Genomic DNA, 12,340 nt, shown 5'->3' with positions numbered 1-12,340 from the left:
ATCACTGCTACAGAAAGCCGCTACGGCGAATGAGAGAACTCTTCGCGCTTCCTTCATTATCTCTCACTGGATTGCCAAAACTGGAAAACCACGCAATTCAGGTGAGACTTTTTTTCTACCTTGCGCTAAAGAGGCTGTTTCTGTTATGTGTGGACAAAGAGCTGCTGATCAATTAGCATTGATTCCAGTGTCAAATTATAGTGACCAATTGTATTGGGTGAATGGCAATGGATATGAAAAGAGCAGATAATCATGAAAATTAAATAGAGTTCATTTTTTTTTCTCTCCAACTTGACGAGCGCACTGATATTGCCGGAGAAGTGCAGTTATTGGTTTACATTAGATTTGTTGAGTGAGTAGAAACACTGATGATGTTTTTATGTTATAAAATATATAAATATATTAGTTTCGATATTATTTTTTTTCGGTGGGGAGGTCGCAAAACATTGTCATTCAGGAAAGGGGGTCGCACTTGAAAAAAGGTTAAGAACTGCTGCTATAGAAAAAAAAAACATTTTGGGTTCCCCAAATAACCTTTTAGTGTGTCAACATTTTCTGTACATTGGAAAGCTTCCATGTATGCTAAAGGTTCTTCGTGGTACCATTGATGCCAAAAAGGAACCTTAATTCTTAAGTGTGTTGATCTCATGGTTTGTAAATATTTGGAGAAAAGGAAGGGGCCAAGCACCAAGCCTTGAGGTACACCAGTGTTTAACTGATATTACTTAGATACTGCTTCCCTCAAAGTCAGCATGCATAATCTACCCATGTCCAGTGTCTAGAGCAGGGGTGTCAAACTCAGTTCCTGGAGGGCCGGAGCCCTGCAGAGTTTAGATGCAACCCTAATTAAACACACCTGATCCAGCTAATCAAGTCATTTAGGCTTATTTGATAACTGCATGGTATGTGTGTCAGAGCAGGGTTGGACCTAAACTCTGCAGGGCTGTGGCCCTCCAGGAACTGAGTTTGACACCCGTGGTCTAGAGGGTAGAGTATATGCTTTCACTGTGATTAAGGTCCAGCAGAATTAACACTGTTTTGTACAGTTAGCATGGAGTCTCTTTCAAAGCTGTAGAACTCTTATGCTCTTTACAGCAGATGTATCATGGAAAACATGATTTGTTCCTGTTCTTTTGCAGTTTCTAAAATGTATTGAGGTATTTCACAAAACTTCCTCTCCAGTGAAGCAGACCAAATTAATCCATATTAAGCTGCTAAAGCCAGCAAGGCAGAAATTGTCAAAGATATTATGTCTCAACAATTAAAACATTTATGTATTATCATCATCCACACATTTCAGTATTCTGAAAATTGACCCCAAAGGACAACAATATTTTGATTAGCCAATTATAAAAGAGGTCATTAATAAAAGAAGTCATGAGAGGCAAGAGAAAAAAAATTGTTGTTGTGTGTCAAGATCTTAAGCTAAACAAGTATTTTAAAAAAAAATTATTTTCCACTATAAAGAAACTTTTGTGCATTGCAAAGCTTCCGTGGATGTTAAAGGTTCTTCATGGAACCATCAATGCCAATAAAGAATCCTTATTTTTAAGAGTGTAGGTCTGATGGTTTATAAATATTTGGAGAACAGGAAGGGACCAAGCACCGAACCTTGAAGTACTCCAGTGGTTGGGATTTAAAAAAAAAAAAAAAAGGTTCTTGTTCTTTTCGTCTCTTTCTCTACAGTGTAACAAACCAGATTAATCCAACCTAAATTAAGCTGTTAAAGCCAGCCTAGCAGGAATTGTCACAGATATTATGTCACAACCATTAAAGCATTAATGTATTACCACTCACATTTATATATCAGCCTATTCAGTATTCATCAACTTGACCCCAATGAGCAACAGTATTTTGGTATGTGAAAATTAGCCAATTATAATGGAGGTCATTAATATAAAAAGTCATAAATGTACAGTAGAAAAACTAGACCTATTAGGTTCATTACTATGTAATGACATATGACTAAATGGGCAAACGGATTAGGACCTAATACATTTATTTTTTTGTTATAAAAATGCAGAATCGATCTGAGCAATTATCCAGGTATGAGTAATGTTCTCAAAACACAGAAAACCTGTATCATCCCCTTTTAAAAGTATTACTTATGGTACTGTATGGTAATTGGAAAGAAAGCACTGTTAACAGCATGAGAAATATTTAGCAGCTTTTCTTCCAGTAATATTTCTAATGTTGACACATTCTTATACCTTTCAGCAGAAGAAAACAGCAGGTCAGATTTCCAGGGAATTTCCTAAGCTGAATTATGAATGACATTTGATATTAATTCATATCGATTCATGTGGCCCCTTTCATTTGTTGCTCACTTTTATGTCAAACAGGAAATGTGACACCTCTTCTGTTGGTTTGCCGTGCAAGCAATGATATGACGCATATATTTGATACGGTATCCCCCAGGCAACTTGTTCTTTGTTCTTTGGGTGTTGAATGATGTTAAGAGACGTGCAGTATATTTTGACACAAAAGCCTTACGTGATGTTCCCAATGTTTCTACGCAAGAAGTCATTGCTCTTTTTTTGAGAAGATCTTTATGAGAAGACTTTTTTTTTTCAGTGTTTTAAACAGAATTTTTTATTAGCGAAAGAAAGGGAGAATGAGATCACTATTAGTCACCGGCCAGAGTACTTGCACCATGTGAACATTTTAAGTATTTAAACTGCAGTGCCACAATTTGTCAGCCATTTATTCTCACAAAAATGTACGGTCATGTTATAGTGTCGGTATCAGATGGTAATGCCATGGTATTCAGATATATATCATGGGACTGAATGATCCCAGTGGGAAAAAAAACCCTAACCCTAAAGCGGAAAATCTATTTAAGTTCCTATAGCATGGGATTTACATAACATGATCCAAGACATGCCAAAGAGAATTGTACTACCATGCTATATATCCAAAAACATCCCAAACTTTTAAATACTTTTTTTGTCTACATAGTTTGGGATGTTTCCCAGCAAATAGTAACAACAGACTCAATGATCAATATTTGACTCTCTTTCAGGTGGGCTTCCGTAAGGGTGGTATTCAGTTGTTTGGTCCACTGGGCAGGAGGACTCAGCTGGAAGTAGTGTTGGCCGGTCTGCTTCTCGCTTCACTTCTAGCTCTGTTTGGCTGTGCGATTACACTGGGAGTCCGCTATAACAGAGGTAAAATGTAACATAATAACTTACTGATAAATAAGATGCTAATTAACACTGATTAAGCAGACATGCTTTTAAGACATCAGTTAAGTATATTTATTTAGTGTAGAATTTCCCAGGTGTTATTGTAGGGTCTGAATACTTATGTAAATGTGATTATTTCAGTTTTTTTTTCTTTTTAATAAATTTACACAAATTTTTAAAATTCTGTTTTCACTTTGTCATTATGAGGTACGGGGTGTAGATTAATGAGGGAACAAAATGATTTTAAACAATTTTGGTATCAGGCTGCAACACAACAAAATTGAAAAAAAGTGAAGGGGGTCTGAATACTTCTGAATTCACTGTGTATATATAAGAAATATTTTTTTCTATATTGCTCACCATTGTTTCAAGCTTGTATGAATGTCTTTCTTCTTAGACCACAGAGAGATCATCTAACACATCTAATTGGGTGAACTGAATACAATTGCCATACATCATCATGATTCACTGTAACAAGTAGTATGTTCAAGTGTGTTAGTAAAAAAGTACAATGTGGCTCCTTGACCATTTTCTGAGCACTCCAATTAGTTTTGGTGAAGAAGCATTTGGGTTTACACACTTGCATAGACTATGTGCATGTTACTCTAAAGAAGAAAATGTTTCATCAAAATGTCTTTCAAGTCCTGTTCGAAAGTCCTGTAAAAAGGTCCTGGTGTGAAAATTAAACATTTTAATTTGAACAAACACATGTTAATGTGTCAGTCCTGAAAGACAAATAATTGCGTGCCTTCAATGAGACTTATTATTATTATTATTATTATTATTATTATTATTTACTAATCTCTTTTTCATCGCACTGCGAAGAAAACTGGCCAGTGGATATGATTCACACTTTTGGTCACATACCAGACCCGCTGATACATAAAACTACTTGGTGGTGATTTCGAGTGTGAAAATCAGACTAAAACAGACCACTGAAATGGATGAAATCAAGATAATCTGCATATTTTGTTTAAGTTTAACGCATTGCAAATACCATGTCCTGTTGTCTTTAACCCCAGATCCCGCCCGTAGTATCTGTCTAACAGAGGCATGTGTAACCGTGGCCAGTAAGATCGTGGAAGCTCTGGACCGCTCTGCTGACCCATGTCAGGATTTTTACCAGTACGCCTGTGGAGGATGGGTCCGCAAAAACCCCCTGCCAGATGGCCGGTCCCGCTGGAGCACATTTAACAGCATCTGGGACCAGAACCAGGCTGTGCTCAAACACCTGCTGGGTAAGTGCCGGAAAACAGACACACACACACACACACACACACACATGCTTATCCTTTTTGTAGGATGGGATTTACTTAGTAAATCTCACTCAGTGTTCACACAACAGTATATTTAGAAAGACTCCTAAATGATTTATTTGATTTTTCCAATAGAAAACTGCTGCCTTCATGCGTTTTGAAGAGTCTTACACTTACGTTCTCTGTGCTCGGGTTGTTTTTGTAGATCCGCTCAGAAACTTTCATCGATTCTTCTCTGTGTGTCCTGATTACTTGTTTTCTCGGCAAGCATCCATCCCTGTCTGTTTGTTCGATAAAGGACAATGACTTTCTGCACTCGTTCTCCGTTTCTTTAAACGTAAAAGCCTCCATTAGTCAACCTCTCATGGATTTACAGTAGAGAGCTTGCAAGTCTTTTTTTATCAGTTACACTTTTTAAAGAATTGTAAGGTTAAAGTTTTAAAAACTTTTATATTAGGTGGCCTTAACTACTATGCACTTACATCAAAAAAAGTACAATATACTTATTGTGTTGCAAAACACTTTTGCTGCTATTGAGGTGGGATACGGGTAAGGTTAGGGACAGGTTTGGTGGTCTGGGTAGGTTTAAGGGTGGGTTAAGGTGTAAGGGATGGGTCAACAATGTAATTATAAATGTAATCACAAAGTAATTACAGATGTCATTACATGCAGGTATTTTCTAAAATATAAGTACAATGTATGTACATGTATGTACACAATAAGTGCATTGCATCAAATTAATAATTTAAATGCAAGTACATGGTAGTTAAGGCCACCAAATATAAAGTGGGATCTACAACTTTAACATTTGTAGAGTGATTTTTGCCTGTGCACAATGCTGATGTATTCTGAGAGGTTGCTAGGACGATGCTAGGTGGTTGCCATGGTGTTCGGAGTACTTACCAGGGTGTTGCTATAGGTCTTAGCGTTCTGGATGGTTTCCAAAGTGCTGCTAGAAAGTTTCTACTGTACAACGTACTTGATGGTTGCCAGGTTATTGTTATGTGGTTGCTATAGTGTTCTTGATGGTTCCCAGTGATGGCGTTTTCTATTTATTTAAAAAAAAAAAAAAAAAAACTAGCTACATGTACTGTGCTAGACTAACTGAGACTTGTCATAGCACTTATATACTGCTGCACTCCCGGTGGTCTGATTGCTTCTATTGTTCTCATTTGTATGTCATTTTGGATAAAAGGGTCTGCTAAATGATTAAATGTAAATGTATATGGTCACTAGAGTGTTCTGGGCAGTTGCCAAGATGTTGCTATTTGGTTGCTATGTGCATAGTCCTTACTGATTGCCAGGTTGTTGCTAGGGTTTTCTTTCTGTTTCCCAGGGCATTACAATGTGGTTGCTAGCTGTTCTGAGAGGTTGCTAGGGTGATGCTAGGTGGTTGCTAGGGTATTGCTACATCTTTGGCTAGAGTTTTTTGGACAGTGCTGCTAGTTAGTTGCTACATTGTTCTTGACGTTCTTGCTGAGTGGTTGCTATAGTGTTTTTGATGGTTACTAGGGTGTTGCTAAATGGTTTCTAGGATATTCTAAGTGGATGCCAGATCACTGCAAGTAATTGGTAGGTTGTTCTGGGCAGTTACCAAGGTGCTGCTATGTGGTTGCTATGGCAATAGTTCTTAATGATTGCCAGGGTGTTGCTGAATGGTTGCTAGGATTAGTTATCAGAGCACTCCAAGTGGCTTGTTGGTTGTTCCGGGTGGTTGCCATGGTGTTTCTATATTGGTTGCTACAATGTTCTAGGTGGTTTCCAAGGCAATGCTAAATTGTTGCTGCACAGTTCTTGATGATTGCCAGGCAGTTGCTAAATGGTTTCTATGTTGCTCTCGATGGTTGCCAGAACATTGCTAAATGATTTTCAGTGAACTGAAAATGGAAACGCATCAATTTCACAAAAACTCCCAAATATTGCCGAAAAGATTTTAAGCTCACATGAGGTGTTTTTAAAAAAAAAAAAATTATTATTTATTTATTTATTTTAAGCGATTTGAAAAAGGAATATATCGGAAAACTGCAATGGAAACAGTTTATTTTGCATTTGTGTCACCTGGCATACGTAAACGTCACATGATCATTCTTTAATGTACTATAACCTCCAAGAAACACCTCATACGTGGCTGCTCACAAGTCCTTGCCATTAATGCTTGGATAACCCCTCACTTACACTGCACAAGTCTGCGGCGCATTATGGCTCCTACACCGGAGCTGATTGCGGCCACTATAGTCAATGCTTGTTTATTCTAGTTGTGCTGCGGCACGTTTCAGAAGTGTCCCATAAGTGACTCTACACGCTGCTTTACTAAAGTCACACACATTCATCTCCTTCGAAAATAATGGCTAATGTTATGAAAATAATGGCTAGTATAGGCTGCTGTTTTAGTCACATAACATCAGTTAATGGAAATGCGGTCAATTCGCAATAGGTTTTTAAAGACATTTATAAAATTTCACAAACATTTTGCACAAATCTGTAATGGAAACTCGGTTACTGTCCTACTCCTTCCCTTCCTGTATATCAGGATGCAAATTTTCATTTTTCCAAAAAATCAAAATAAAATACTTTGGCAATATTTATTTATTTATTTATTTATTTGTTTATTTGTTTGTTTGTTTGTTTGTTTATTTATTTGCTCCCTTGCAAGCTCTAGTGTTCCCTACAGGAAATGCTAATATAGTCTCTTTTGCGGTTGAATGCATTGCTTCATTCCTCTCTGTAATTGTTGCTCTATTTGACTTTGCCTGTTTTATTTAATAAGCTGTTGTAATGTGCTGGCTTTGATCAAACTCTCTCTCTCTGTCTAATGAATGCACTCTCACACTGGGGTCCCTGCGGCCGTTTTGCCCTGATGACACTTCATCACATTGACTCTGTGTGTTGCATCACCCCCGCAGCCAGCTTCATCCAATCACATGAAAGACTTCTCTCACCCTTCTGCACATTTAATAACACTCGCCTTACAAGAACATATTTTTTATCTCCTATTACTCTCAGATATATGATCCATCTTCTGTAGATTGGGGTTCTTGAGTGTTTGTGTGAATGGGTGAGCGTGTGTGCAGCACGAGGTGAACGCAACGCTCCAGTGAACAGTAAATGAAGAGCATTCCCTAATGACCTGTGTCAGAGAACAGAGAGAGAGAGAGAACAGAAAGGAAGAAAATATTGAGAATAAGTGAAGGGATAAAGTATGTGCTCACACTAGATTGTAAACTTGTGAAATTATTTTGGCTCCACTGTGAATATGGACAACAGGACATGACATCACACTCCATCCAGGGATTCTATATTGCAAAAAAGATCAAATGTAATTATGGCATTTATTATATTTAAAGAGTCTCCTATGGAGTTACCAGCCCTTACGAAACAAAAATATATGGGAATATACTGCAAAATATAATGTGACATGTTACATAATAAATTTCCATATATTGGAAACTAGTGCTTATATTTTTCAATATACAGCAATATATGCATTGACAATATATGGCTATATACTGATACATATTTAGAAATTAGGACAAAGATAAATCTAATATTCATGATGTTTGATCCTTTATTGAGTATATATTGCTCATAGATGTTCCCATATAAATGTGAATATATGTACACAGATATACACACATTCACTGAATGAGTTAAAGCAGATTTCTAGTTCCCAGCATGCTTTGCTTCTGACTGTTAAAGGAGAGTAAAAAAAAAGTTAAAAGTAAGTGATATCTAGTAAGGTATGGTTGGTTGCCAGAGTGTTGCTGCTATAGGTGCTTTGTAGGGTGATGCTAGGGTGTTCTGGGTTGTTGCCTGTGCATTGGTGGATGGTGTGGTGTTCTGGTTGGTTACCACGGTATTGCTAGGTGTTTACGCTGTTCTGAGTGGTTACTAGGTGGTTGCTATGGTGTTCTGGTTGGGGTTACTAGGGTCTTGTAGGTGGTTGGCAGGGTGCTGCTAAGTAGTTGCTATGGTGCTCTAGTTGCCAGGTCATTGCTAAGTGGTTGCCAGGGTATTCTGGGTGGTTGCCATAGTTTTATGGATGGTTTCTAGAGCGTTGCTTGGTGGTTGCTAGGGTGTTGTAGGTGGTTATCAGGGTGTTGCAAGGGTGTTCTGGGTGGTTGCTAAGGCGTTGTTGTTTGTTTGCTGTGGTGTTCTGGTTGGTTGCCAGGGCATTTCTAGAATGTTATATAGGTGGTTGCTAGCACGTAGCTAGGTTAGCATTGCTAAGTAGTTTCTATGGTTTTCTGGGTGGTTGTTGGTTGTTTGCTATTTGCGTTATGGTTGTCAGGTGTTCTAGGTGGTTGTCAGAGCATAGCTAGGTGTTTGCTGTAGTGTTCTAGGTGCTTGCCAGGGTGTTGCTAGGGTGTTGTAAATGGTTGTCAGGGCATTGCTAGATGTTTGCTATGGTGTTCTGGTTGGAGGTTACTATGGTCTTCTAGGTGGTTGGCAGGGTGTTGCTAAGTAGTTGCTACGGTGTTCGGGTTGCCAGCTCATTTCTAACGGTTGCCAGGGTATTCTGGGTGGTTGCCGTAGTTTTATGGATGGTTTCTAGAGCATTGCTTGGTGATTTGCTAAGGTGTTTAGGGTGACAGGTAGGGTGTTGCTAGTTTGTTATGGGGTGGTTACTAGGTCTTTACTTTTCTTTAACGTTTATTTAACCAGGCAAGTTAATTAAGAACAAGTTCTTATTTACAATAACAGCCTGGCAGGAGAATTAATATCTCCTGAGACATACAAACATATATAGGTCACTACTTACTGACTCATAAAAGTCATAAAAGCCCACCACCAAGTTTATGATATTCTTGTATACTCTCCATTGCATTTGCATAAATTAATTTATTAAAAATATTAATAAATATATCATACTTTACTGTCATATTTATTACATTTCTATCGTTGCAGATGTTTTCTATTTTAATATGGTGAAATAAATTCTGCATATTAAAATATGGGCTGCGTGGGATACTGTGTAATGGGAGAAATGTGTCAACCAGTAGGCTACTTTTTTTTTTTTAAACAGCCCAACGGACATGAATAGTTCAGTGACTAAAATTGAAAGAATGAAAGGATTGATGATGCACCAAATTGAGAACACATTATTCTTTAAACAAAAACAAAAGCGGAGAGTCGTAAAGTCAGATTATGTGTTTGTAAGTGTATGCATTTGCAAAGCAGTACAGTGTGCTTTGCCCTCACACAGAGCACCTCTGAAAAAGACAAATGAGCTCTGTGCCAATGCACCAGGCTGACTGTCACCTTTTGCCCAGCAAACACAAACAAACACAAGCAAATTCTGGAAACGGAACAAGATCAGCTCTGAATTCTGCTCGACGAGCAGTGAATTGTGCCAAAACTCATTTCTCTCTCACCGTGTGTCCTCTCTCTAGACTAGACCTGCTGACCGGTAATTGGACTGCCACTGTTCCCCTGAGAATTTATTACTTGAATATTCCTGCCTCCTGTTTCTTAATGTAATTGCACTGTTAGGAGGAGAAAACACTGCGGAAAAGACAAATGAGCAAGAACAGAGCGGAATGTGAAACTAAGAGCTGGTTTAGGGATTTGCAACTTGTTTGCTTGAATGATCATATTGTAGATTAATTGCGCCATCTCTCTTTCACACAACACAGATGTGTGTAAAACACAGAGAAGAGTGAATTATTCCTCCTCCGAAGAAGTGTGAGGTGTATTGCCATGACAACAACTAAGCACCAATCAAAGGTCACGATGACAGGCATAATTGTGTGTTCAAGAGTGGGTTGGTGAGTGCATATTTGCGACTCATCATTCGTGTACTATTATCTTTTTGTTCAAACCCCTGTGTGTTCCTCTTTTCTTGGTTGAGATGTTTAAAGATGAAGTGTATCTTTTCTGTTACACTATAAACACAACATTTACAATTACTCTTAAGGTAATTTAATTTTTCTATGATGATCTCTCTCTCTCTCTCTAACACACACGCACACACAAGTTTTCTGCAAAACAGAACTAACAAAAGCAAATGTGAGATGAGAATGCATTTTCTGAAGCATCTGTGCTGTTTTAGCTTGCTTCTATACATCTTTGAGCTCTTTTATTGACTTGTTTCACGGGTCTCTTACCCGAGTGCTTCACATCACAAGTCCAATGCTATACCGGGTGCGCTACAGAGCAAGTTTACCATGTCAGAAAAGCCATACATATGCAGCTGATCATGTGATCCAACTTACAAATCCTGAACTACGGTAAAAGTGTTTTCAGATCATAACGAAGTATGGTGCAAGGAGCTGCGCAAAAATAAGTCTTTATTAATCAATAATCTATCCCTGTAATCATAATTAATTTGGAAAGGAATAAAAGTTGTTGGGGCAACTAATATATATTTCAACTGTTAACTGCATTGAACTGTATGTATAGGCACGTTTTTGGAGTTTTGCAAAAAAAAAAAAAATAGGTAGCGGCGTGTTTATTTTCACAGTACGTTGTGTAAACTGAAGAGTGTTTACTCTCCTCAGGAAGTCAACCTGCATGGTGTACTTACAGGGTGGCCCTCACTGGTTGTTTCTCTGTTGAGTCCAATTTGCACCCAGCACTGCCAGTCACCTGTTCTGGTCCCTTCCACTTAATTTTGGCATTTCTCATGTGAATGAAGTTAGCATGACAGTGGCAGTGATTTTCCCTTCTGCCTGTCGTCTCGCTGGCAGCTGTGGCACACAGTGTTTTGACTGCGACTGATGGCAGAGGTTATTGAGGATGAAAACCACCCTGCTCGATTGGCTTGCCAACGGCGTCTGCGTTTCGTCACATTTTGTCGCGCGAGGCAGCTGTCGTGGAAGTGACATTTAAAAAGATGGATGGCAGGACCCTTTGTTGCAGTTCTTCCAGTTTGGACTCCATTTACCTGCACTGCATTGCCTCTGTTTACGTACCATAATTCCATGCATCATGATGGGAGCCAATCAGAGGGCACCATTGTGTCAGCTTGACAGGCAGCTGGAGAAACTCAGTTGGCTGTTTCATGACCCTGTGCGTTGACCCTGTGCAAGTTGTTCTCCCTGCTGTCATGTTTGTTTACCCTAACGATGGTGCTCCAAGCTGCCCCCCTTAACTATGTGATGTTTTTGTTTCCGTTCTCTCATCCTTCATGTCCTGTCTTTTATTACTGTGAGGGACAGTTTTGCTTTAGCATCCAAGCGCCAAAAATATGAAAATTGTCATCTTTTACTCACCCTAATGTTTCAAACACAAAAGTAGTAATTTTGAAGAACATTTTGATGAATGCATACAGTGACCGAAGGAACATTGTCTGGAAGCTTGTTTCCACCATGGGATTAAAAAAAAGGTATTTCCGACTTCTTTTAATGTCACGATTCTGACTTTTTCATAATTCAAAATTGCGATTATATAAACAATTGTAAATCTGAGAAGAAAAGTCTGAATTTGCAAAAATTTGCAGTAACCTTTTTTTATTTTTTATTTTGTGGAGGAAAAAAAAAACAATTGTGAGATGTAAACTCGAAATTACAAGAAAGTCAGAATGGTGAGTTTATATCTTGCAATTCTGAGTTTGTTTCACAATTGACATTTTCACAATAGAGATGATTATCAAAAACAAACAGATGTTTTGTTTGTTGTTGAGCTTTTTGAGCTTGTCTCATCTGGAAAGGGGGCACATTTGCATTTAAAGAGACACGAAAACGGCATGCTTTTGCTTCCACCCAAGAAAGGTGTATTTACAGCATGAAATAATAAATGATCTGTGGTGTATTTTGAGCTGAAACTTTACAGACACATTCTGGGGACACCTGCGACTTATGTTACGTTTTGTAAGAAGGGCATAATAGGACCTCTCTGAAACTTTTACTTGGCAAATGTTACCATTTTGTGATGCAACTCAAATGCAATTACCTATGTGTT

The 12,340-nt window shown here is 38.3% G+C and overlaps 1 protein-coding gene across 5 annotated transcripts in view; it reads left to right on the top strand.

Annotated features, from left to right (window-relative positions):
• The window catches only part of ece2b (endothelin converting enzyme 2b), a 79,861-nt gene that overhangs the window by 44,598 nt on the left and 22,923 nt on the right, over nt 1–12,340 (top strand). For all 5 annotated transcript variants that reach the window (XM_058799540.1, XM_058799539.1, XM_058799544.1 and 2 more), the window contains 2 exons: nt 3,023–3,167; nt 4,208–4,423. In XM_058799540.1, the coding sequence (XP_058655523.1) occupies nt 3,023–3,167; nt 4,208–4,423 (361 nt within the window). The remainder of the gene's footprint in view (nt 1–3,022; nt 3,168–4,207; nt 4,424–12,340) is intronic.

This window comes from Onychostoma macrolepis, chromosome 15 (genome assembly GCF_012432095.1).
Source record: "Onychostoma macrolepis isolate SWU-2019 chromosome 15, ASM1243209v1, whole genome shotgun sequence".
Taxonomy (NCBI): Eukaryota; Metazoa; Chordata; class Actinopteri; order Cypriniformes; family Cyprinidae; genus Onychostoma; species Onychostoma macrolepis.
The sequence above is the reverse complement of the archived record's forward strand: the minus strand, read 5'-3'. Positions and strand labels throughout refer to the sequence as shown.